The sequence below is a fragment of the Salmo trutta genome, chromosome 15, assembly GCF_901001165.1.
Source record: "Salmo trutta chromosome 15, fSalTru1.1, whole genome shotgun sequence".
Taxonomy (NCBI): Eukaryota; Metazoa; Chordata; class Actinopteri; order Salmoniformes; family Salmonidae; genus Salmo; species Salmo trutta.
Window position 1 is genome coordinate 8,368,007 of NC_042971.1, and position 23,210 is coordinate 8,391,216.

Sequence of the window (23,210 nt, forward strand, 5' to 3'; positions counted from 1 at the left end):
TCTACGATGATAGGAGAGACAGGAGGCAGACTAAGAGCAAACAGCCACCTGAACTACTGCCCTAGAAAAGACAAGGAGCAGTCTACACACACAGCCACCTGAACTACTGCCCTAGAAAAGACAAGGAGCATCTACACAAACAGCCACCTGAACTACTGCCCTAGAAAAGACAAGGAGCATCTACACACACAGCCACCTGAACTACTGCCCTACAAAGACAAACAGCATCTACACAAACAGCCACCTGAACTACTGCCCTAGAAAAGACAAGGAGCATCTACACAAACAGTCACCTGAACTACTGTCCTACAAAGACAAACAGCATCTACACAAACAGCCACCTGAACTACTGTCCCACAAAGACAAACAGCATCTGCACAATTAGCCACCTGAACTACTGTCCTACAAAGACAAACAGCATCTACACAAACAGCCACCTGAACTACTGCCCTAGAAATGACAAGGAGCAGTCTACACAAACAGCCACCTGAACTACTGTCCTACAAAGACAAACAGCATCTACACAAACAGCCACCTGAACTACTGCCCTAGAAAAGACAAGGAGCATCTACACAAACAGTCACCTGAACTACTGTCCTACAAAGACAAACAGCATCTACACAAACAGCCACCTGAACTACTGTCCCACAAAGACAAACAGCATCTGCACAATTAGCCACCTGAACTACTGCCCTACAAAGACAAACAGCATCTACACAAACAGCCACCTGAACTACTGCCCTAGAAAAGACAAGGAGCATCTACACACACAGCCACCTGAACTACTGCCCTACAAAGACAAACAGCATCTACACACACAGCCACCTGAACTACTGCCCTACAAAGACAAGGAGCAGTCTACACAAACAGCCACCTGAACTACTGCCCTAGAAAAGACAAGGAGCAGTCTACACACACAGCCACCTGAACTACTGCCCTACAAAGACAAGGGGCAGTCTACACAAACAGCCACCTGAACTACTGCCCTACAAAGACAAGGAGCAGTCTACACAAACAGCCACCTGAACTACTGCCCTACAAAGACAAGGAGCAGTCTACACAAACAGCCACCTGAACTACTGCCCTAGAAAAGACAAGGAGCAGTCTACACAAACAGTGAATCTGAGAAAAATGGTTTCAAGTTTGTTTTTTAGTCCATGCATATCAACCATGACCACTGATCTGACCTATGACCCCTAAAACGCAAAAGAAAAGTGCAATAACTAGAAATCTGAATGTGTTTATTCAGCTTTCTTGTTGTTTTTCTGTTTGATGGAACTAGTTGAGAGTTCTGTGTTATTTCTTATTTTATGTACCTTTATTTCACCAGGTGGCCAGTTGAGAACAAGTCCTTTATTTCACCAGGTAGGCCAGTTGAGAACAAGTCCTTTATTTCACCAGGTAGGCCAGTTGAGAACAAGTCCTTTATTTAACCAGGTAGGCCAGTTGAGAACAAGTTCTCATTTACAACTGCGACCTGGCCAAGATAAAGCAAAGCAGTGTGACACAAACAACACAGAGTTACACATGGAATAAATGTCACGTCCTGACCAGTAAAAGGGGTTATTTGTTATTGTAGTTTGGTCAGGACGTGGCAGGGGGGTGTTTGTTTTGTGTGTTTCGGGGCTTTGATGTATGTTCTATATTTTCTATTTCTATGTTTATTCTAGGTTTCTCTTTCTATGTTGTGTTTTTTCAATGACGTCCAATTAGAGGCAGCTGGTGGTTGTGAGTGAAGGATACTTTGTTGCAGAGTTGTATGGCATTGAAGGTCGTTTGGAGGTTTGTTAACACAGTGTCCAAAGAAGGGCCAGATGTATACAGAATTGTGTCGTCTGCGTAGAGGTGGATCAGAGACTCACCAGCAGCAAGAGCGACATCATTGATGTATATAGAGAAAAGAGTTGGCCCGAGAATTGAACCCTGTGGCACCCCCATAGAGACCGCCAGAGGTCCGGACAACAGGCCCTCCGATTTCACACACTGAACTCTATCTGAGAAGTAGTTGGTGAACCAGGCGAGGCAATCATTTGAGAAACCGAGGCTGTTGAGTCTGCCGATAAGAATGCGGTGATTGACAGAGTCGAAAGCCTTGGACAGGTCGATGAAGACGGCTGCACAGTATTGTCTTTTATCAATGGCGGTTATGATATCGTTCAGGACCTTGAGCGTGGCTGAGGTGAACCCATGACCAGCTCTGAAACCAGATTGCATAGCGGAGAAGGTACGGTGGGATTCGAGATGGTCGGTGATCTGTTTATTAACTTTGCTTTCGAAGACTTTAGAAAGGCAGGGAAGGATAGATATAGGTCTTTAACAGTTTGGGTCTAGAGTGTCACCCCCTTTGAAGAGGGGGATGACCGCGGCAGCTTTCCAGTCTTTAGCGATCTCAGATGATACGAAAGAGAGGTTGGACAGGCTAGTTATGTAGTTGTGTTTTCATGTTTTGAATGTTGTATTGTAGTAGGCCTAACCCTCACCAATTATTCTGGTGATGGAGAGAGACACCAGACAAGACACAGAGACAGCAACAGACGACACAGAGAAAGTGATGGAGAGAGGCAGAGGAGGGGAGTGTACAGTAGACTGTATTACTTACTGCTGCTATAGGGATTCTAATTACTGCACTGTTTGTGAGTCTGTATGTATGTATGTGTGTGTGAGAGAGAGAGAGAGAGAGAGAGAGAGAGAGAGAGAGAGAGAGAGAGAGAGAGAGAGAGAGAGAGAGAGAGAGAGAGAGAGAGAGAGAGAGAGAGAGAGAGAGAGAGAGAGAGAGAGAGAGAGAGAGAGAGAGAGAGAGAGAGAGAGAGAGAGAGAGAGAGAGAGAGTTTAGGTACTGTGGGATTCTTTAATCAGTTTGGCTCATTAGACAGGTCAGAGTCTATGTTTGAAGTTCTTGAATGATTTTTGGCAATACACTGGTGTTGTATTCATGGTTTTAGCTGTTGAAATTCCGTCCCGGACCCCCCTACTGGCTATGGGCTAAGCCACCAATGTCTTCACATCCTAGGGGAGAGAGGAGCTGCTACCCCTGGGGAGAGAGGAGCTGCTACCCCTGGGGAGAGAGGAGCTGCTACCCCTGGGGAGAGAGGAGCTGCTACCCCTGGGGAGAGAGGAGCTGCTACCCCTGGGGAGAGAGGAGCTGCTACCCCTGGGGAGAGAGGAGCTGCTACCCCTGGGGAGAGAGGAGCTGCTACCCCTGGGGAGAGAGGAGCTGTTTCCCCTGGGGAGAGAGGAGCTGCTACCCCTGGGGAGAGAGGAGCTGCTACCCCTGGGGAGAGAGGAGCTGCTACCCCTGGGGAGAGAGGAGCTGCTACCCCTGGGGAGAGAGGAGCTGCTACCCCTGGGGAGAGAGGAGCTGCTACCCCTGGGGAGAGAGAGGAGCTGCCACCCCTGGGGAGAGAGAGGAGCTGCTACCCCTGGGGAGAGAGGAGCTGCTACCCCTGGGGAGAGAGGAGCTGCTACCCCTGGGGAGAGAGGAGCTGCGACCCCTGGGGAGAGAGGAGCTGCTACCCCTGGGGAGAGAGGAGCTGCTACCCCTGGGGAGAGAGGAGCTGCTACCCCTGGGGAGAGAGGAGCTGCTACCAGGAGAGACTGTGACCCTGCTTGGGAAGAGTTAACGATTGGTGATTGTTGGGGCACGTTTGGCAGGAACTTCAGTGATGAAGACTGCTGCACTTGCTGATGTTTCACATTATGCCATGGCCGTCTCAGTCACCAGGTCTCAACACAATAGAACACCACCATCCCTCCAATAGAGTTCCAGACAGGTGTAGAATGTTTGCCAAGGCACATTGTAAGAGCTGTAAAGAGAGAGGCACTCGGAGAGAGAACAGGCAGAACCTGATATGTAAATGAGCAGAGCAAACAAAAGTAACTTTCGACGACCGAATGATCATTCAGACTCTGTTTCTATTGAGAGATAAAAGGTAAGACGACGATTGTTATGTGTATTAATATAGTTGATGATATTGTTGTGTGTATTAATATAGTTGATGATATTGTTGTGTGTATTAATATAGTTGGTGATATTGTTGTGTGTATTCATATAGTTGATGATATTGTTATGTGTATTCATATAGTTTATGATATTGTTATGTGTACTAATATAGTTAATTATATTGTTATGTGTATTCATATAGTTGATGATATTGTTATGTGTATTAATATAGTTGATGGTATTGTTATGTGCATTCATATAGTTAATTATATTGTTATGTGTATTCATATAGTTGATGATATTGTTATGTGTATTAATATAGTTGATGGTATTGTTATGTGTATTCATATAGTTAATTATATTGTTATGTGTATTCATATAGTTGATGATATTGTTGTGTGTATTCATATAGTTGGTGATATTGTTGTGTGTATTCATATAGTTGATGATATTGTTATGTGTATTAATATAGTTGGTGATATTGTTGTGTGTATTAATATAGTTGATGATATTGTTATGTGTATTCATATAGTTGGTGATATTGTTGTGTGTATTAATATAGTTGGTGGTATTGTTATGTGTATTCATATAGTTAATTATATTTTTGATGGACAGTGTTATAATAGTCCTACTCTCCTAAAAAAAAAATCGATATAAATTAGATGCGTGGGGTGAATTCGTTCTGTGCCCATCTGTGTGCCCCAGGGTGATCGCTCCTACACTATCTACAATCTAAAAGGGTTCTTTGGCTGTCCCCATAGGAGAACCCTTTGTAGAACCCTTTTTGGTACTAGGTAGAACACTTTTGGGTTCCGTGAAGAACCCTTTCCACAGAGGGTTCTACATGGAAGCCAGAAGGGTTCTACCTGGAACCCAAAAGCGTTCTCCTATGGGGACGGCCGGAGGACCCGTTTGGAACCCTTTATTCTAAGAGTGTACTGTATCATAGGTCTATAGATTTGTCTTCTCAAAACAGGCTTAAAACACAACAAGCAACAAACAAACATGTTCTCTTTATAATCTACAGTTAACTCTTTTCACTCAGGAAGGTATGTTGTGTGAAAGAGAGACAAATAAATATTGTTCGAGAGCCTAAGAACAACTTACACTTCCTCAAAACAGGTTGTGTGTATTCATTAGTGCCCACCGTAGCAAAACGTTTGGCAACAGAAACCGTTTAGGTCACATTGTACAGCGTTTAGAGTAAACGGTTTATGTTTTATTTAACATCTTAAAACTGTTGGCTGTGGAGAAAACTAATGAATACAACCCAGGTTGTCGCCTACGACTCGGCATGTTGATACCTGCCTCTTGCTGAAACCTGAACGTAGCCTGAGGGGTAAACTATGATACAGGCTTGATATACTGGTTTTCTAAAGCTAGCCAGCTTCAGTTAGCTGCACATTCCAGCTCAGGCCTCACCCATCAGAATATACAGAACAGAACAGAAAAAAATCTACTGAGACAGGTTGGTGTAATGTTAGTATAGTGAATGACAGTAAAACCCTCCTAACAGTCTACTACTACTGAGACAGGTTGGTGTAATGTTAGTATAGTGAATGACAGTAAAACCCTCCTAACAGTCTACTACTACTGAGACAGGTTGGTGTAATGTTAGTATAGTGAATGACAGTAAAACCCTCCTAACAGTCTACTACTACTGAGACAGGTTGGTGTAATGTTAGTATAGTGAAGGACAGTAAAACCCTCCTAACAGTCTACTACTACTACTGAGACAGGTTGGTGTAATGTTAGTATAGTGAATGACAGTAAAACCCTCCTAACAGTCTACTACTACTGAGACAGGTTGGTGTAATGTTAGTATAGTGAATGACAGTAAAACCCTCCTAACAGTCTACTACTACTGAGACAGGTTGGTGTAATGTTAGTATAGTGAATGACAGTAAAACCCTCCTAACAGTCTACTACTACTGAGACAGGTTGGTGTAATGTTAGTATAGTGAATGACAGTAAAACCCTCCTAACAGTCTACTACTACTGAGACAGGTTGGTGTAATGTTAGTATAGTGAATGACAGTAAAACCCTCCTAACAATCTACTACTACTGAGACAGGTTGGTGTAATGTTAGTATAGTGAATGACAGTAAAACCCTCCTAACAGTCTACTACTACTGAGACAGGTTGGTGTAATGTTAGTATAGTGAATGACAGTAAAACCCTCCTAACAGTCTACTACTACTGAGACAGGTTGGTGTAATGTTAGTATAGTGAATGACAGTAAAACCCTCCTAACAGTCTACTACTACTGAGACAGGTTGGTGTAATGTTAGTATAGTGAATGACAGTAAAACACTCCTAACAGTCTACTACTACTGAGACAGGTTTGTGTAATGTTAGTATAGTGAATGACAGTAAAACCCTCCTAACAGTCTACTACTGCTGAGACAGGTTGGTGTAATGTTAGTATAGTGAATGACAGTAAAACCCTCCTAACAGTCTACTACTGCTGAGACAGGTTGGTGTAATGTTAGTATAGTGAATGACAGTAAAACACTCCTAACAGTCTACTACTACTGAGACAGGTTGGTGTAATGTTAGTATAGTGAATGACATTAAAACCCTCCTAACAGTCTACTACTACTGAGACAGGTTGGTGTAATGTTAGTATAGTGAATGACAGTAAAACCTTCCTAACAGTCTACTACTACTGAGACAGGTTGATGTAATGTTAGTATAGTGAATGACAGTAAAACCCTCCTAACAGTCTACTACTACTGAGACAGGTTGGTGTAATGTTAGTATAGTGAAGGACAGTAAAACCCTCCTAACAGTCTACTACTACTGAGACAGGTTGGTGTAATGTTAGTATAGTGAATGACAGTAAAACCCTCCTAACAGTCTACTACTACTGAGACAGGTTGGTGTAATGTTAGTATAGTGAATGACAGTAAAACCCTCCTAACAGTCTACTACTACTGAGACAGGTTGGTGTAATGTTAGTATAGTGAATGACAGTAAAACCCTCCTAACAGTCTACTACTACTGAGACAGGTTGGTGTAATGTTAGTATAGTGAAGGACAGTAAAACCCTCCTAACAGTCTACTACTACTGAGACAGGTTGGTGTAATGTTAGTATAGTGAATGACAGTAAAACCCTCCTAACAGTCTACTACTACTGAGACAGGTTGGTGTAATGTTAGTATAGTGAAGGACAGTAAAACCCTCCTAACAGTCTACTACTACTGAGACAGGTTGGTGTAATGTTAGTATAGTGAATGACAGTAAAACCCTCCTAACAGTCTACTACTACTGAGACAGGTTGGTGTAATGTTAGTATAGTGAATGACAGTAAAACCCTACTAACAGTCTACTACTACTGAGACAGGTTGGTGTAATGTTAGTATAGTGAATGACAGTAAAACCCTCCTAACAGTCTACTACTACTGAGACAGGTTGGTGTAATGTTAGTATAGTGAATGACAGTAAAACCCTCCTAACAGTCTACTACTACTGAGACAGGTTGGTGTAATGTTAGTATAGTGAATGACAGTAAAACACTCCTAACAGTCTACTACTACTGAGACAGAGAACTCAAAGTGGAAAATTACAAACTTCAGAAGCTTTTTTAAACCTCAAATACACTACAAGTTTTACATTTCCTGCATTGCTGGAAAGTTTTTCTGCAGTGGGGGTGATCAAATTAAGATCCTACATCTGTACACATAATTGTACATGGGGATATGTATGGGGGTCTATAACATCCAATCACATAGGTTTACATCAGCTTACAGTTGCAATGTTATTGCTAATAATTCAAACTGCCCTTTTCAGATAAAGACAAACTCTGTACAGATGTAGGATCTTAATTTGATCACCCTGATGCAGAAAAACTAAACTTGTAGTGTATTTGAGTGTAATTAAACTTTAGAAAATGTTTCTGAAGATGATAAATTCCACTTTTCCATTTTAAAACTGTTCATTAATTACAATCCACACAATAATTCAAATGTCCTGTTTCTGCAGGATTATTTTCCTGGTGTAGCAAACTGGCTCAAATTAAGATCCAACATCTGCAGAATATACCCCTCTCTAATGTATATGGCTCTATTGAGATTCACTTTTGACCATTTGACATCTTGTATTTACTGTTGTTTAGGCTGGTTGAATGAGTTGCCTGTGAAAGCTACTTCATCTGCAAGAAAACAGGCGGCTGCACCAGTGACTGTCAGAAGTTTTGTGATTTCCTCATATGAACGTGAAAGTAAGTGTGTTGTCTACGCAGTTACAAAAATGGCTGTTGAAACTGTGGCACATATTTCTCGGTAACATTGAATAGATGTGTTGGTATGTAGGAAAGACGGGCAGACTCTCGTACTGTTGGTCTAGACTACCTACAAACTATTATAAGGCTATGATCACTTATCATGCCGACAAACCTGATGGTCTCTGTGAACTGATCTGAACAGGTTTAGACTGGTCATCTATGATATGTAGGTTATATACAGTACATTCTCTGTCCTGCTACTGGTAGGACTATAACATTATGTTGATCTGAACAGGTTTAGACTGGTCATCTATGATATGTAGGTTATATACAGTACATTCTCTGTCCTGCTACTGGTAGGACTATAACATTATGTTGATCTGAACAGGTTTAGACTGGTCATCTATGATATGTAGGTTATATATAGTACATTCTCTGTCCTGCTACTGGTAGGACTATAACATTATGTTGATCTGAACAGGTTTAGACTGGTCATCTATGATATGTAGGTTATATACAGTACATTCTCTGTCCTGCTACTGGTAGGACTATAACATTATGTTGATCTGAACAGGTTTAGACTGGTCATCTATGATATCTAGGTTATATACAGTACATTCTCTGTCCTGCTACTGGTAGGACTATAACATTATGTTGATCTGAACAGGTTTAGACTGGTCATCTATGATATGTAGGTTATATACAGTACATTCTCTGTCCTGCTACTGGTAGGACTATAACATTATGTTGATCTGAACAGGTTTAGACTGGTCATCTATGATATGTAGGCTATAGCCGAGGTATAGACCTTGATCTGCATATCACTAACAAACTGCTATTATACATTATAACCTAGTCTACTTTAAATAATATAAAATCTCTCACTTGATGCATAAAACCTTTCTGAATGGATCAATAATTTCCTCCTCAGATCAATCATGTCCGTTTTAGCCCTTCTGTCAACATTCTCAGATACGTTTAGAAAAGAACAGATTGAAAGATAATAAATAGTCTACTGTTAGTGAATACAAATACGTGTGAGACATGGCCTTGTGTTGCTGTACTGTCTATAACTACCTTAACAAACAGTGACTTATTATTATTATTATTATTATTATTATTATTGTTGCCGTACTGTCTATAACTACCTTAACAAACAGTGACTTATTATTATTGACAGTTACCATGGAGATGAAATTTTACAACTACATATTCATGTGATTGCATTAAATCACCTGACTGTTTCGATATGTCTGTTAAGTAAATGTTTTATAAGAGATAATTATTAAATGATAACAATTACATTCAAGAATTACTGTGTTGACCACAACCAACATGTTGGATCTCTGTTTAGTTGTCACTGTGTTAACCACAACCAACATGCTGGATCTCTGATTAGTTGTCACTGTGTTAACCACAACCAACATGCTGGATCTCTGTTTAGTTGTCACTGTGTTAACCACAACCAACATGCTGGATCTCTGTTTAGTTGTTACTGTGTTAACCACAACCAACATGCTGGATCTCTGTTTAGGGGTCACTGTGTTAACCACAACCAACATGCTGGATCTCTGTTTAGTTGTCACTGTGTTAACCACAACCAACATGCTGGATCTCTGTTTAGTTGTCACTGTGTTAACCACAACCAACATGCTGGATCTCTGTTTAGTTGTCACTGTGTTAACCACAACCAACATGCTGGATCTCTGTTTAGTTGTTACTGTGTTAACCACAACCAACATGCTGGATCTCTGTTTAGTTGTCACTGTGTTAACCACAACCAACATGCTGGATCTCTGTTTAGTTGTTACTGTGTTAACCACAACCAACATGCTGGATCTCTGTTTAGTTGTCACTGTGTTAACCACAACCAACATGCTGGATCTCTGTTTAGTTGTTACTGTGTTAATCACAACCAACATGCTGGATCTCTGTTTAGTTGTCACTGTGTTAATCACAACCAACATGCTGGATCTCTGTTTAGTTGTCACTGTGTTAACCACAACCAACATGCTGGATCTCTGTTTAGTTGTCACTGTGTTAACCACAACCAACATGCTGGATCTCTGTTTAGTTGTCACTGTGTTAACCACAACCAACATGCTGGATCTCTGTTTAGTTGTCACTGTGTTGACCACAACCAACATGCTGGATCTCTGTTTAGTTGTCACTGTGTTAACCACAACCAACATGCTGGATCTCTGTTTAGTTGTCACTGTGCTGACCACAACCAACATGCTGGATCTCTGTTTAGTTGTCACTGTGTTAACCACAACCAACATGCTGGATCTCTGTTTAGTTGTCACTGTGTTAACCACAACCAACATGCTGGATCTCTGTTTAGTTGTCACTGTGTTGACCACAACCAACATGCTGGATCTCTGTTTAGGGGTCAGTGCTCTAAAATGAGTCTCTCTGGGGAGAGAGAGGAGGGACCTGCCTCTAAAATGAGTCTCTCTGGGGAACATGACAACAAAGCCAAGAGGTGAGATGACAATTTTCTTTAAGAATTATTAAGAGTTTTTTTCAAAAATGCCATTTGTTTTTTTAATCATAAATGGCTGCTCATGGGTACCTTCAATATTACCGTTCTCAGATTTTTAATTCATAATTTTTAGATGTGCAATATTTCCATTGTTTAGCAGGAATGGAATGTTCGTATTCTGTATATTTGACTGTGATATGTGATTGTCTCACCTAGATATCTTTAGATGAATGCACTTACAGATGCCATCTCTTAATTTGACCCAGTTTCTCACAGCAGGAAAACAGCAGCAAATGTGTTTGTTCGTGTGGATTGTAAATTGAGGGACATTTTTTGTAGTGGTTGATCCATTTTTTTCCATCAAATAAAGTCTGACATTTTGAAGTGGAAATTACAAACGTTAAAAGCCTTTATAAAGCCTTGCAGTGGTTTAATAATGTCTTTAAACAATAAAATTACATTTTCCAACATTTCTGAAAATGGATATTTAGCGTTTTGGAATTAAACACTTGTTTCCCCATCTGAGCTCAGAGTAGAAGAGAGATGTAATGTTTGTGGTGTAATGTTAGTATAGTGAATGACATGTTTGTCTCTGTTGTGTTGAAGACCAATCAAGCAGGAGAGACCAGCCTCCCCTGTACCCAGCTGTGTGTCCATGAAGAGTGATGAGTCTATGGGTCTACCTATAAACTTTAGAGAGGGAGACTTTTCTACTGAACAAAGGTAAGAAGAACTCATGGGTCATGGTCAGTGAGTTAAACAACACTGTCTCTAGACATTTCTCCTCTCCCATTTCCCCATTTCTTTTTGTTGTTTTCATAATCCATAGGCTAATACTTTAGTCCATTTTCATAGTCCTAAAACAGTGTGTGTGTGTGTGTGTGTGTGTGTACTGTAATCTCATGTTTTGTCCACAGAAACCAACAGGAGAGATCAGAGTCAGAGATTCTCAGTGGTCAGTCTTCCCAGAGTCATCAAACAGACCTGGACTCTATATTCAGTGTATGTGGTCCTGTTATGAACATTTTTTTTTTTTTCCTCAAGTAAAGTTGATCTGTCAATTATTCATTATTGTGTTAATGAGAAAGCATTTATTCTCTTGCTTCACTTATTTACATTATTTATTTAGTTACTTGAAGAGAAAATGATGACATTTGTGAAGAACGAGCTGAAGATGTTCAAGAGGATTCTTAGTCCAGAACTCCCAGAAGGCTTTGAGAGTCAGAAGCAGGATGAGGAAGTGGTGGATGCTGAAGATGAGAAGCAGGAGAGCAGTGCCAGAGAGGGGGCTCTGAAGATCACACTGCACGTCCTGAGGAAAATGAACCAGAAGGAGCTCGCTGACACACTGGAGAAATGTAAGATCTGTCTGCCTCATGTTGAATGCTGTTTTATAACATTTAAAAGCTGTAGCTAAAGTACAGCTAAAATAGCTGTGTAACTCAATGATATTGTAGCAGCCTTAACACAACACCTAGTGACCTCATCAAGTAGCAGCAGGGATGTGTTGTGTTGATTAATTTAGAGAGAGAGACAGAGAGAGACAGAGAGAGAGAGAGAGAGAGGGAGAGAGAGAGAGGGAGAGAGAGAGAGAGAGAGACAACATTAATAATACCATCAATAATACCAATAATAATATAATCAGTCACACCAGTCTGTAATGCATTATGAAAACATTTATACAGTCAGTTAAGAGAATAAATCATAATTTAAAACTTTATAACAGTCCTACAATACTGTAGGCATTAAAACAGACGTAATATTAATATCTTCTGTGTTATTTCTTCATTCAGATGAACTTGCTGTGATTTGCCAACGTGAACTCAAATCTAATCTAAAGAAGAAGTTTCAATGTGTATTTGAGGGGATCGCTAAACAAGGAAACCCAACACTTCTCAATAAGATCTACACAGAGCTCTACATCACAGAGGGTGGAACAGGAGAGGTCAATAATGAACATGAGCTGAGACAGATTGAGACAACAACCAGGAAACAAGCAAGACCAGAGACTGCAATCAAATGTAGCGACATCTTCAAACCCTTAACTGGACAAGACAAACTTATCAGAACTGTGCTGACAAAGGGAGTCGCTGGCATTGGAAAAACAGTCTCTGTGCAGAAGTTCATTCTGGACTGGGCTGAAGGAAAAGCAAATCAGGATGTTCAATTTGTGTTTTCATTCCCTTTTCGGGAGCTGAATTTGATGAAAGGGGACAAACAAACTTTCATTGAACTTCTCTATCACTTCTCAATGGAAACCAAACAATCAAGAATCTCCAACTACGACAAGTACAAAGTTCTGTTCATCTTTGATGGTCTGGATGAGTGCCGACTGCCCCTAGACTTCCAGAAGAACAAGATCTGTAGGGACGTCACAGAGTCAAACTCAGTGGATGTTCTGATGACAAATCTCATCGAGGGAAATCTGCTTCCCTCTGCTCTCCTCTGGATAACTACCCGACCTGCAGCAGCCAATAAGATCCCTTCAGGGTGTGTTGACCAGGTGACAGAGGTACGAGGGTTCAATGACCCACAGAAGGAGGAGTACTTCAGAAAGAGATTCAGTGATGAGGACCTGGCCAACAGAATCATCTCACACATAAAGACATCAAGGAGCCTCCACATCATGTGCCACATTCCAGTCTTCTGTTGGATTTCTGCAACAGTCCTCGAACACATGCTGAAACATAAGAGAGAAGAGATGCCCAAGACTCTGACTGAGATGTACACACACCTTGTGGTGTTTCATACCAAACAGAAGAATGAAAAGTATCTTGGGAAAGAAGAGACAGATCCACACTTGAATAACGAGAGCATTCTGTCACTGGGAAAACTGGCTTTTCAACAGCTAGTGAAGGGCAATCTGATTTTCTATGAAGAAGACCTGAAAGAGGCTGGCATTGATGTCAGTGAAGCCTCAGTGTACTCAGGATTGTGCACACAGCTCTTTAAAGAGGAATGTGGGCTGTACCAAGACAGGGTGTACTGCTTTGTTCATCTGAGCATTCAGGAGTTTCTGGCTGCTGTATATGTGTTCCTCTCATTCATCAACAACAATGAGAATCTAATGGACAAACTGAAATCAAAAGACAAGCCTGAAGTTACTGTCTACAAGAGTGCTGTGGATAAAGCCTTACAAAGTGAGACAGGAAACCTGGACCTGTTCCTCCGCTTCCTTCTGGGCCTCTCACTGGAGTCCAATCAGAAGCACTTACGAGGTCTACTGACAAAGACAAGAAGCAGCTCACAGAGCCACGAAGAAACAGTCAAGTACATCAAGGAGAAGATCAGGGAGAATCCCTCTCCAGAGAGGAGCATCAATCTGTTCCACTGTCTGAATGAACTGAATGACCATTCTCTAGTGGAGGAGATCCAAAACTACCTGAGCTCAGGAAGTCTCTCAAAACCCAACCTGTTACCTGCACAGTGGTCAGCTCTGGTCTTTGTGTTGCTGACTTCAGAAAAGGAGCTGGATGTGTTTGACCTGAAGAAATACTCCAGATCAGAGGAAGGTCTTCTGAGGCTGCTGCCAGTGGTCAAAGCCTCCAGAGCTGTTCTGTGAGTACATCAAATGATATTTAAGAAGTAATCATCAGGAAGAAATATTCAGTTTAGAGAAAAATATGTATTATAATATGTATATAATATTATGTTGAATAACATATTGAATCAGATATTCAATGTAGTATTACAATATGACCATACAATTCTAGGAGACAGAAGATGAATCTATGTGTTGTTTGGGAATATGAACCAAATGCCATTGTCCTTCTACACTACTGGTGTTAAATTAACAGTGTGTTTGTGAAGTCATGATGATCTCTTTGCAGGCTGTCAGGCTGTGGAGTCACAGAGGAAGGCTGTGCTTCTCTGGTCTCAGTTCTCAGTTCAAACCCCTCACACCTGAGAGAGCTGGACCTGAGTAACAATGACCTGAAGGATTCAGGAGTGGAGCTGCTCTCTGCTGGACTGGGGAATCCTCACTGCAGACTGGAGACTCTGAGGTCAGTATTCCTGTAGTTGGTCAACAAGTGATAACTGTTCACCAGATCCACATGTGTTTACCAGGCACACATAGTCCACACCATATGTGTTTGGACAGTGAAGCTTACAGTTTTAAATGTGGTGCTATGCACCAGCATTTTTGATTTGAGATAGAATGTTTCATATTAGGTGACAGTACAGAATGTCACCTTTTATTTGAGGTTAAAGGTGAGAGGTTAGCATGTTTTGTTGTAGCCTCTGTAACTCTTTCAGTCATTATTATTCATGATCTTTCTCAATCATGGCAGTCACAGGCTTGATGTAGTCGTTGCAGTCAAATAATATTCGACCAAATACTAAACTTTTGACTAATTTAATACACTATGATTTAATTGGTCAGAATACTTATGACTTCTTTAAATAGGGGGACTAGATACATAAATTGCTTTCATTTTTCTAAATGGTGAAACAGAAACGTATGAAAATATCCTCAAATAAATACTGACATTATATACTGTCACCTCATATGAAACATTTGATCTGAAATCCAAAATGTTGGAGTTTAGAGCCACATTTAAAATGTTATCTTCACTGTCAAAATAGATATGGTGTGGACTGTATACTCAATACAATCTAAATCTGATACCTCACTGTCTGTCTTTTGACTGATACTGCTTTTAAACTGGTCTGGTCAGTCTACTCAAATATTTGTACTATACATGTTTCTATCTGCAGGCAAAACTTTGATAATTTGTAGTTTATATTATGATACATTAATTTATGAATAGATATGGAAGGTTTCAGGACACTGATGTATCTGAATATGTTGAAGAAATATACTGCCACTATTTTCACCACCAAAGAATAGCAGTGTGGTTTTAATATGATTTGACTCTTTGCAGGCTGTCAGGCTGTCTAGTCACAGAGGAAGGCTGTGCTTCTCTGGTCTCAGCTCTGAGGTCAAACCCCTCACACCTGAGAGAGCTGGACCTGAGCTACAATCACCCAGGAGATTCAGGAGTCAGACTGCTCTCTGCTGGACTGGAGGATCCACACTGCAGACTGGAGAAACTCAAGTATGTAGAGGGTTTATGTCAATGTTCATATCAGACATGATTGACTTATCAGGCTGGTTAAGAAAAACATTCTGACCACCACTTGGACAAAGTTATATGCTGACTGTGTGTGTGTGTGTGTGTGTGTGTGTGTGTGTGTGTGTGTGTGTGTGTGTGTGTGTGTGTGTGTGTGTGTGTGTGTGTGTGTGTGTGTGTGTGTGTGTGTGTGTGTGTGTGTGTGTGTGTGTGAGTTCAGGTTCAATGACTGTCTGTTCTTCTGCTTACCGCTACAGTGTGGAACATGGTGGAGAGAACACAATGAAACCTGGACTTAGAAAATGTGAGTGTTGACTGCTGTGAAGAATATGACTAAGAATAAGTCTTAATTCAAGTTAAGTCAAAGACCACCATCATTACTGACTTGGTCATATTAAATATAAGCTGTATTTCTACAGAAGCAGAAATCAGGGACACTAAAGTTTACAAGAAGTTGCTTTGACAATGTGTGTGTGTGTGTGTAATTAATGGGAATAAGTGTGTTTTATATTACCATACAGTATAACATATGATCATTCAACAAGTCTCAAGTTACCTTAACTTCTCCTTTTGATACCTAGAAACATCTACATTAAATGAATTAGTGAAAAGTGAGTTAACATTCAAATGTGAATGATGATGATTTCTAATATTGTGTCTGGTTTCATCCATCAGATGTCTGTGATCTCACACTGGACCCAAACACAGCAAACAGATTCCTCTCTCTGTCTGAGGAGAACAGAAAGGTGACAGGTAGGAGAGAGGAGCAGCCGTATCCTGTTCACCCAGAGAGATTTGAGGGCTGGGGACAGGTGCTGTGTAGAGAGGGTCTGACTGGGCGCTGTTACTGGGAGGTAGAGTGGGGTGGGGAAGGGGCTGTTATAGGAGTGACATATAAAGGAATCAGCAGGAGAGGAAGGGTTGAGGACTGTTGTCTTGGACACAATGACAATTCCTGGAGTCTGACCTGCTCTGACTACATTTACAGAGCCTGGCACAATAATAATTACAATACCATGGACGTCCACCCCTCCAGGTCCCACAGAGTAGGAGTGTATCTGGACTGGTCAGCCGGCACTCTGTCCTTCCATAGAGCCTCCTCTGACACACTGACCCACCTGATCACATTCACCTCCACATTCACTGAGCCCCTCTATCCAGGGTTTAGGATTTATGGTGACTCCTCAGTGTCCCTGTAAATAATAACCTGACACACACACACACACACACACACACACACACACACACACACACACACACACACACACACACACTGGACAAGTACACACACACACACACACAGGACACACACATGAACACAGTCACACTGGACACACATACACATTGACACACACACACACTGGACTCACACACAATGGACTCACACACACACTGAAACACACACACACTGGACACACACACATTCACACACTGGACACACACACACACACTGGACATACACACACACACACACTGGACATACACACACACACACTGGACACACACACACACTGACACACACTGGACACACACACGCACACTGGACACACAAACACACACACACACACACTGGACCTTCATTTCTGATTGTGAACAAACAGACACCTCATTCCAGCACTAAGTGGTCCCACAAAGGACACACAAACACACAAACTGGACAGATACACACACTCACACACTGGACACACTCACACACTGGACACACACACACTGACATACACACTGACACACACTGACACACACACACACTGACACACACACACTTACACATGCACACACACACACACACACAGTGGACACACACACACCGGACACACACTCTGACACACACACACACACAGTGTGATTTTATGATGTATTTTACTGTTTGTGTTTGCACCACAGGAGGTTGGTGGGACCTTATTTAGGGAGGACAGGCTTGTAATGGCTGGAGTGGAATAAGTGGAATGGTATCAAACACGTGGTTTCCATGTGTTCCATTTCATTCACTCTGTTCCAGACATTATTATGAGCCGTCCTCCCCTCAGCAGCCTCCTCTGGTATGTACTGTCCTGTTTGTGAGAGAGATCCAACAAGGAATTACAATGTATGTATTACTTTTAATACCTGCAAATGGCAAATAAACTACTGGAACTCCTTATGAATGTCTGCAGCCGACAAGAGGTGAAAATATTACCGGAATATTCTGCAAAATGTTGATGAAGACGTCACTCAATCCACCCAAAACAACATGCAGTCTTTCCACAAGACCCCCATGAAGTTATAGTGTGACGTTATGAGTCGACGTTAAAGTAACATTCTCACAACATACTGCACTTGTTTCATCCTGTTTTAGATGTATCCTCTGTTTAAACATTTAAACTCTGACAATAACACTGTTAAAATACCAATGTGATCATTTCTTGTCTTTTATGTTGGAAAAACAAATTGTACAATTATATGTGGACATACGCTCCATAGATGTACAAGTATACATGGTTATATTGTACTTTTCATAATAAAACATACTTGAAACAAGAAAAGCATGATAATTGTGAAAACAATTTCGTTATTGATTTTACGTTGCCTCTCCCAGTTGCAGGTTGACGTTTGTCATGAATCTTGACCTGGAGGCAGAACTGTGCGATTTCCTCTAGATATGTCAGCTGCAAAGTCAGAATTGGCTGTGGAAAATAATGTTGTTTTATGGTCTTAATTTAAGGGAAGGATTAGCAGTGTGGTTAGGGTTGAGGTTAGGATTAAAATCTGATTGTATTACTTTGTGCCTGTGCCAGCTAGGTAATACTTTGCTGAACTGCCTCCAGGGCAATATTCATGACAATAAATGCCAACCTGCCTCCAGAACAGATTCATGACAATAAATGCCAACCTGCCTCCAGGGCAAGATTCATGACAATAAATGCCAACCTGCCTCCAGGGCAAGATTCATGACAATAAATGCCAACCTGCCTCCAGGGCAAGATTCATGACAATAAATGCCAACCTGCCTCCAGAACAAGATTCATGACAATAAATGCCAACCTGCCTCCAGAACAGATTCATGACAATAAATGTCAACCTGCCTCCAGGGCAAGATTCATGACAATAAATGCCAACCTACCCCCTGGGCAAGTCTTCCCTGTGGCTCAGTTGGTAGAGCTGTTGGCAACGCCAGGCTTGTGTGTTCGATTCCCACGGGAGGCCAGTACAAAAAAATAAAAATGTATGAAATGTATGCATTCACTACTGTAAGTGGCTCTGGATAAGAGCGTCTGCTAAATGACTAAAATGTAAACTGTAAGATTCATGACAATAAATGCCAACCTGCCTTCCAGTCATCCCCTCCTAATCTTTACAAGGCTGCAGAACATGCAAGCTAGTGATGTGGGCGTTCTCTCATAACCCTCAGTCCCCAGGTGGGTAGATGGCAGGTTGAATAAAGAGAAGCTAGTGATGTGGGGGTTCTCTCATAACCCTCAGTCCCCAGGTGGGTAGATGGCAGGTTGAATAAAGAGAAGCTAGTGATGTGGCGGTTCTCTCTTAACCCTCAGTCCCCAGGTGGGTAGATGGCAGGTTGAATAAAGAGAAGCTAGTGGTGTGGGGGTTCTCTCATAACCCTCAGTCCCCAGGTGGGTAGATGGCAGGTTGAATAAAGAGAAGCTAGTGATGTGGGGGTTCTCTCATAACCCTCAGTCCCCAGGTGGGTAGGTGGCAGGTTGAATAAATAGAAAACAATAGGCTACATAAAACAATCAATAAATGTATAATTATTATGTAATTTACACAAAACATTAAGGACACCTTTCTTTCCTTGACAAACTGACCAGGCATAACTAAATTTTAGGAAGGTATCCTTAATATTTTGTCCACTCAGTGGCTCTGACCCTTTACGTAACAGGGGTCAGGAAACCTTCTTTAAATTTCCCCAAATGCTTCCACACTGATGCTCTCTCACAGCTGCTCCAGGGCCTCTTGGGTTGAGGAGTCATTCTCTTCTAACCTGATCACAGCTGCTCCAGGGCCTCTTGGGTTGAGGAGTCATTCTCTTCTAACCTGATCACAGCAGCTCCAGGGCCTCTTGGGTTGAGGAGTCATTCTCTTCTAACCTGATCACAGCTGCTCCAGGGCCTCTTGGGTTGAGGAGTCATTCTCTTCTAACCTGATCACAGCTGCTCCAGGGCCTCTTGGGTTGAGGAGTCATTCTCTTCTAACCTAATCATAGCTGTTCCAGGACGTCTTGGGTTGAGGAGTCATTCTCTTCTAAACTGATCACAGCTGCTCCAGGGCCTCTTGGGTTGAGGAGTCATTCTCTTCTAACCTGATCACAAACAAAGACAAGATTCAAACAAATAAACATGATGGTCCAACATAATAGGGGACAGGGGGGGTATAGGGAAGGTAGGGGAGAGGAGGGGGGTATAGGGAAGGTAGGGGAGAGGAGGGGGTATAGGGAAGGTAGGGGAGAGGAGGGGGTATAGGGAAGGTAGGGGAGAGGAGGGGGTATAGGGAAGGTAGGGGAGAGGAGGGGGTATAGGGAAGGTAGGGGAGAGGAGGGGGGTATAGGGAAGATGGGGAGAGGAGGGGGGTATAGGGAAGGTAGGGGAAAGGAGGGGGTATAGGAAAGGTAGGGGAGAGGAGGGGGTATAGGGAAGGTAGGGGAGAGGAGGGGGGTATAGGGAAGGTAGGGGAGAGGAGGGGGGTATAGGGAAGGTAGGGGAGAGGAGGGGGGTATAGGGAAGGTAGGGGAGAGGAGGGGGTATAGGGAAGGTAGAGAGATGAGGGGGGTATAGGGAAGGTAGGGGAGAGGAGGGGGTATAGGGAAGGTAGGGGAGAGGAGGGGGGTATAGGGAAGGTAGGGGAGAGGAGGGGGGTATAGGGAAGGTAGGGGAGAGGAGGGGGTATAGGGAAGGTAGGGGAGAGGAGGGGGTATAGGGAAGGTAGGGGAGAGGAGGGGGTATAGGGAAGGTAGGGGAGAGGAGGGGGTATAGGGAAGGTAGGGGAGAGGAGGGGGGTATAGGGAAGATGGGGAGAGGAGGGGGGTATAGGGAAGGTAGGGGAGAGGAGGGGTATAGGAAAGGTAGGGGAGAGGAGGGGGTATAGGGAAGGTAGGGAGAGGAGGGGGGGTATAGGGAAGGTAGGGGAGAGGAGGGGGTATAGGGAAGGTAGGGGAGAGGAGGGGGGTATAGGGAAGGTAGGGGAGAGGAGGGGGGTATAGGGAAGGTAGGGAGAGGAGGGGGGTATAGGGAAGGTAGGGGAGAGGAGGGGGTATAGGGAAGGTAGGGGAGAGGAGGGGGTATAGGGAAGGTAGGGGAGAGGAGGGGGTATAGGGAAGGTAGGGGAGAGGAGGGGGTATAGGGAAGGTAGGGGAGATGAGGGGGGTATAGGGGAGAGGAGGGGGGTATAGGGAAGGTAGGGAGAGGAGGGGGGTATAGGGAAGGTAGGGGAGAAGAGGGGGGTATAGGGAAGGTAGGGGAGAGGAGGGGGGTATAGGGAAGGTAGGGGAGAGGAGGGGGTATAGGGAAGGTAGGGAGAGGAGGGGGTATAGGGAAGGTAGGGGAGAGGAGGGGGGTATAGGGAAGGTAGGGGAGAAGAGGGGGGTATAGGGAAGGTAGGGGAGAGGAGGGGGTATAGGGAAGGTAGGGGAGAGGAGGGGGTATAGGGAAGGTAGGGGAGAGGAGGGGGGTATAGGGAAGGTAGGGGAGAGGAGGGGGGTATAGGGAAGGTAGGGGAGAGGAGGGGGGTATAGGGAAGGTAGGGGAGAGGAGAGGAGGGGGGTAAAGGGAAGGTAGGGGAGAGGAGGGGGGACTTCCTCCATGTCAGGTAAGCAGCCTCCAAGTCTACCCTCACCAACTGACCAGACTGAGTGAGTTCTGAACATCCCTCTCTGTCCTCTGATGCTGCGTCCAAGTCTTCTTGGGTCTTTCTGGTGTCTCTGTCTTGACTCTTTAGTGAGTTTTTTCAGTTCTTTCCCAGGCTGCCTGAAAAACACATAAAGATGGCACATACATAAGAGTTATAAACTATCAAAATAAAGAGAGTCGCACACTCCATATATAAACTCCCAGTAATTGAATGGGTATTTACCAATGTTTCAGCATCACTGTGCCTTCTTCAGGGTGATGTCATCAATACTTGAACCAGGTTATGTAGACGAACAGTGCAGTTAGTGCAACCAATGACAATAGAGAGGGGTGTGTCATAATGATTAAGTTAATTACAATGAATTAATGAAACTGTTTAAAAAAACAATAGTTTATGGCAAATTAAATATTAAACAATAGTAGTCTATATTATATATATCATAATGACAATAACACAAAAACACTACACAGTGAGACCAAATAGCTCAGAATGAGTTAGTCTAATCAAGGAGTCAAATCATAGATGTGTAATAATGTGATTGTGATTGTGATTGACTCTACATACAGTAATGAGAGAAAAATTGACAGGGGTTTCCTCACAGTGCTTGGAGAGGAAACATTCAATGTGCCAGTGGATGAGTGGGCCACATGAGACGTGGCTTCCAGTTCATGTGAGGAGGTAGTTGACAATGGTAGTGGAGTGGTCATCGCTTGTTAAACCATGGAACAGGAGGGGACTCAGCTGGAAATACAAACAACAGATACGTTCCCTTGAAGCTGAGCCATCGTAGGTTAGAACTTCAAGTTTGTCCATGAAGATAAACACGGAGTTCACATCTCGCCCACTTGGCAAATCAAAGTAGCCCAAAAAACTATTTCTGAATAAAGCCCTGATCATCCACATACAGTACCTGACGATAACTGAGAACGGCAAGCAGACTGGTGGCAACCATAGGTCCCAGAGTGGGGGGGGGCAATTTTTTGCCCTGGGGCCCAGAGTTTGTCCTTATCTGTTGACCTAACCAGGAAATCTCTGGACCCTATAAGGTATGACAGTGATGAATCAGTTGTAAAAAGGTTTTGCAAGGGCTATGATGGGAACAGTTTGTCCTTATCTGTTGACTAAACCAGGAAAACTCTGGACCCTATAAGGTATGACAGTGAGGAATCAGTTGTAAAAGGTTTTGTAAGGGCTCTGATGGAACCAGTTTTAACTAAATCAGGGCACATGGTTTTAATAACTCTTAGGGCTCGCATACCACTAGCGAAACACCTACGACAACATCCGGTGAAATTGCAGAGCGCCAAAATCAAAATAGAAATATCGTAATATTAAACATTCATGAAAATACAAGTGTCATACATCATTTAAAAGCTTAGAATCATGGCAATCGAACTGCATTGTCAGAATTCAAAAAGGCTTTACAGTGAAAGCATAGCATTCGATTATCTGAGGACAGCAACACACAACAACATATTTTCCAAACAAGCACAGGCGTCACAGAATCCCAAATAGCGATAAAATAAATCACTTACCTTTGAAGATCTTCCTCTGTTTGCAATCCCAAGGGTCCCAGCTACACAATGAATGGTCATTTTGTTCGATAAAGTCCTTCTTTATATCCCAAAATAGTCTGTTTAGCA

At 42.6% G+C, this 23,210-nt stretch overlaps 1 protein-coding gene and 1 long non-coding RNA gene across 2 annotated transcripts; both read left to right on the top strand.

Annotated features, from left to right (window-relative positions):
- Nucleotides 1-3,685: 3,685 nt before the first annotated feature.
- On the top strand, nucleotides 3,686-11,616 carry LOC115148416 (uncharacterized). Its single transcript, XR_003866662.1, has 5 exons — nucleotides 3,686-3,929; nucleotides 8,059-8,163; nucleotides 10,556-10,651; nucleotides 11,258-11,374; nucleotides 11,569-11,616. It is a non-coding gene; the product is annotated as an uncharacterized LOC115148416 (long non-coding RNA).
- An 860-nt stretch (nucleotides 11,617-12,476) lies between these two features.
- LOC115148415 (NLR family CARD domain-containing protein 3-like) lies at nucleotides 12,477-14,464 on the top strand (the record flags this gene model as incomplete). The annotated part of the gene is made up of 1 exon (XM_029690296.1): nucleotides 12,477-14,464. A coding segment is annotated over one exon (1,737 nt), but the record flags the coding sequence as incomplete, so codon positions are not given.
- Between the last annotated feature and the right edge of the window lie 8,746 nt (nucleotides 14,465-23,210).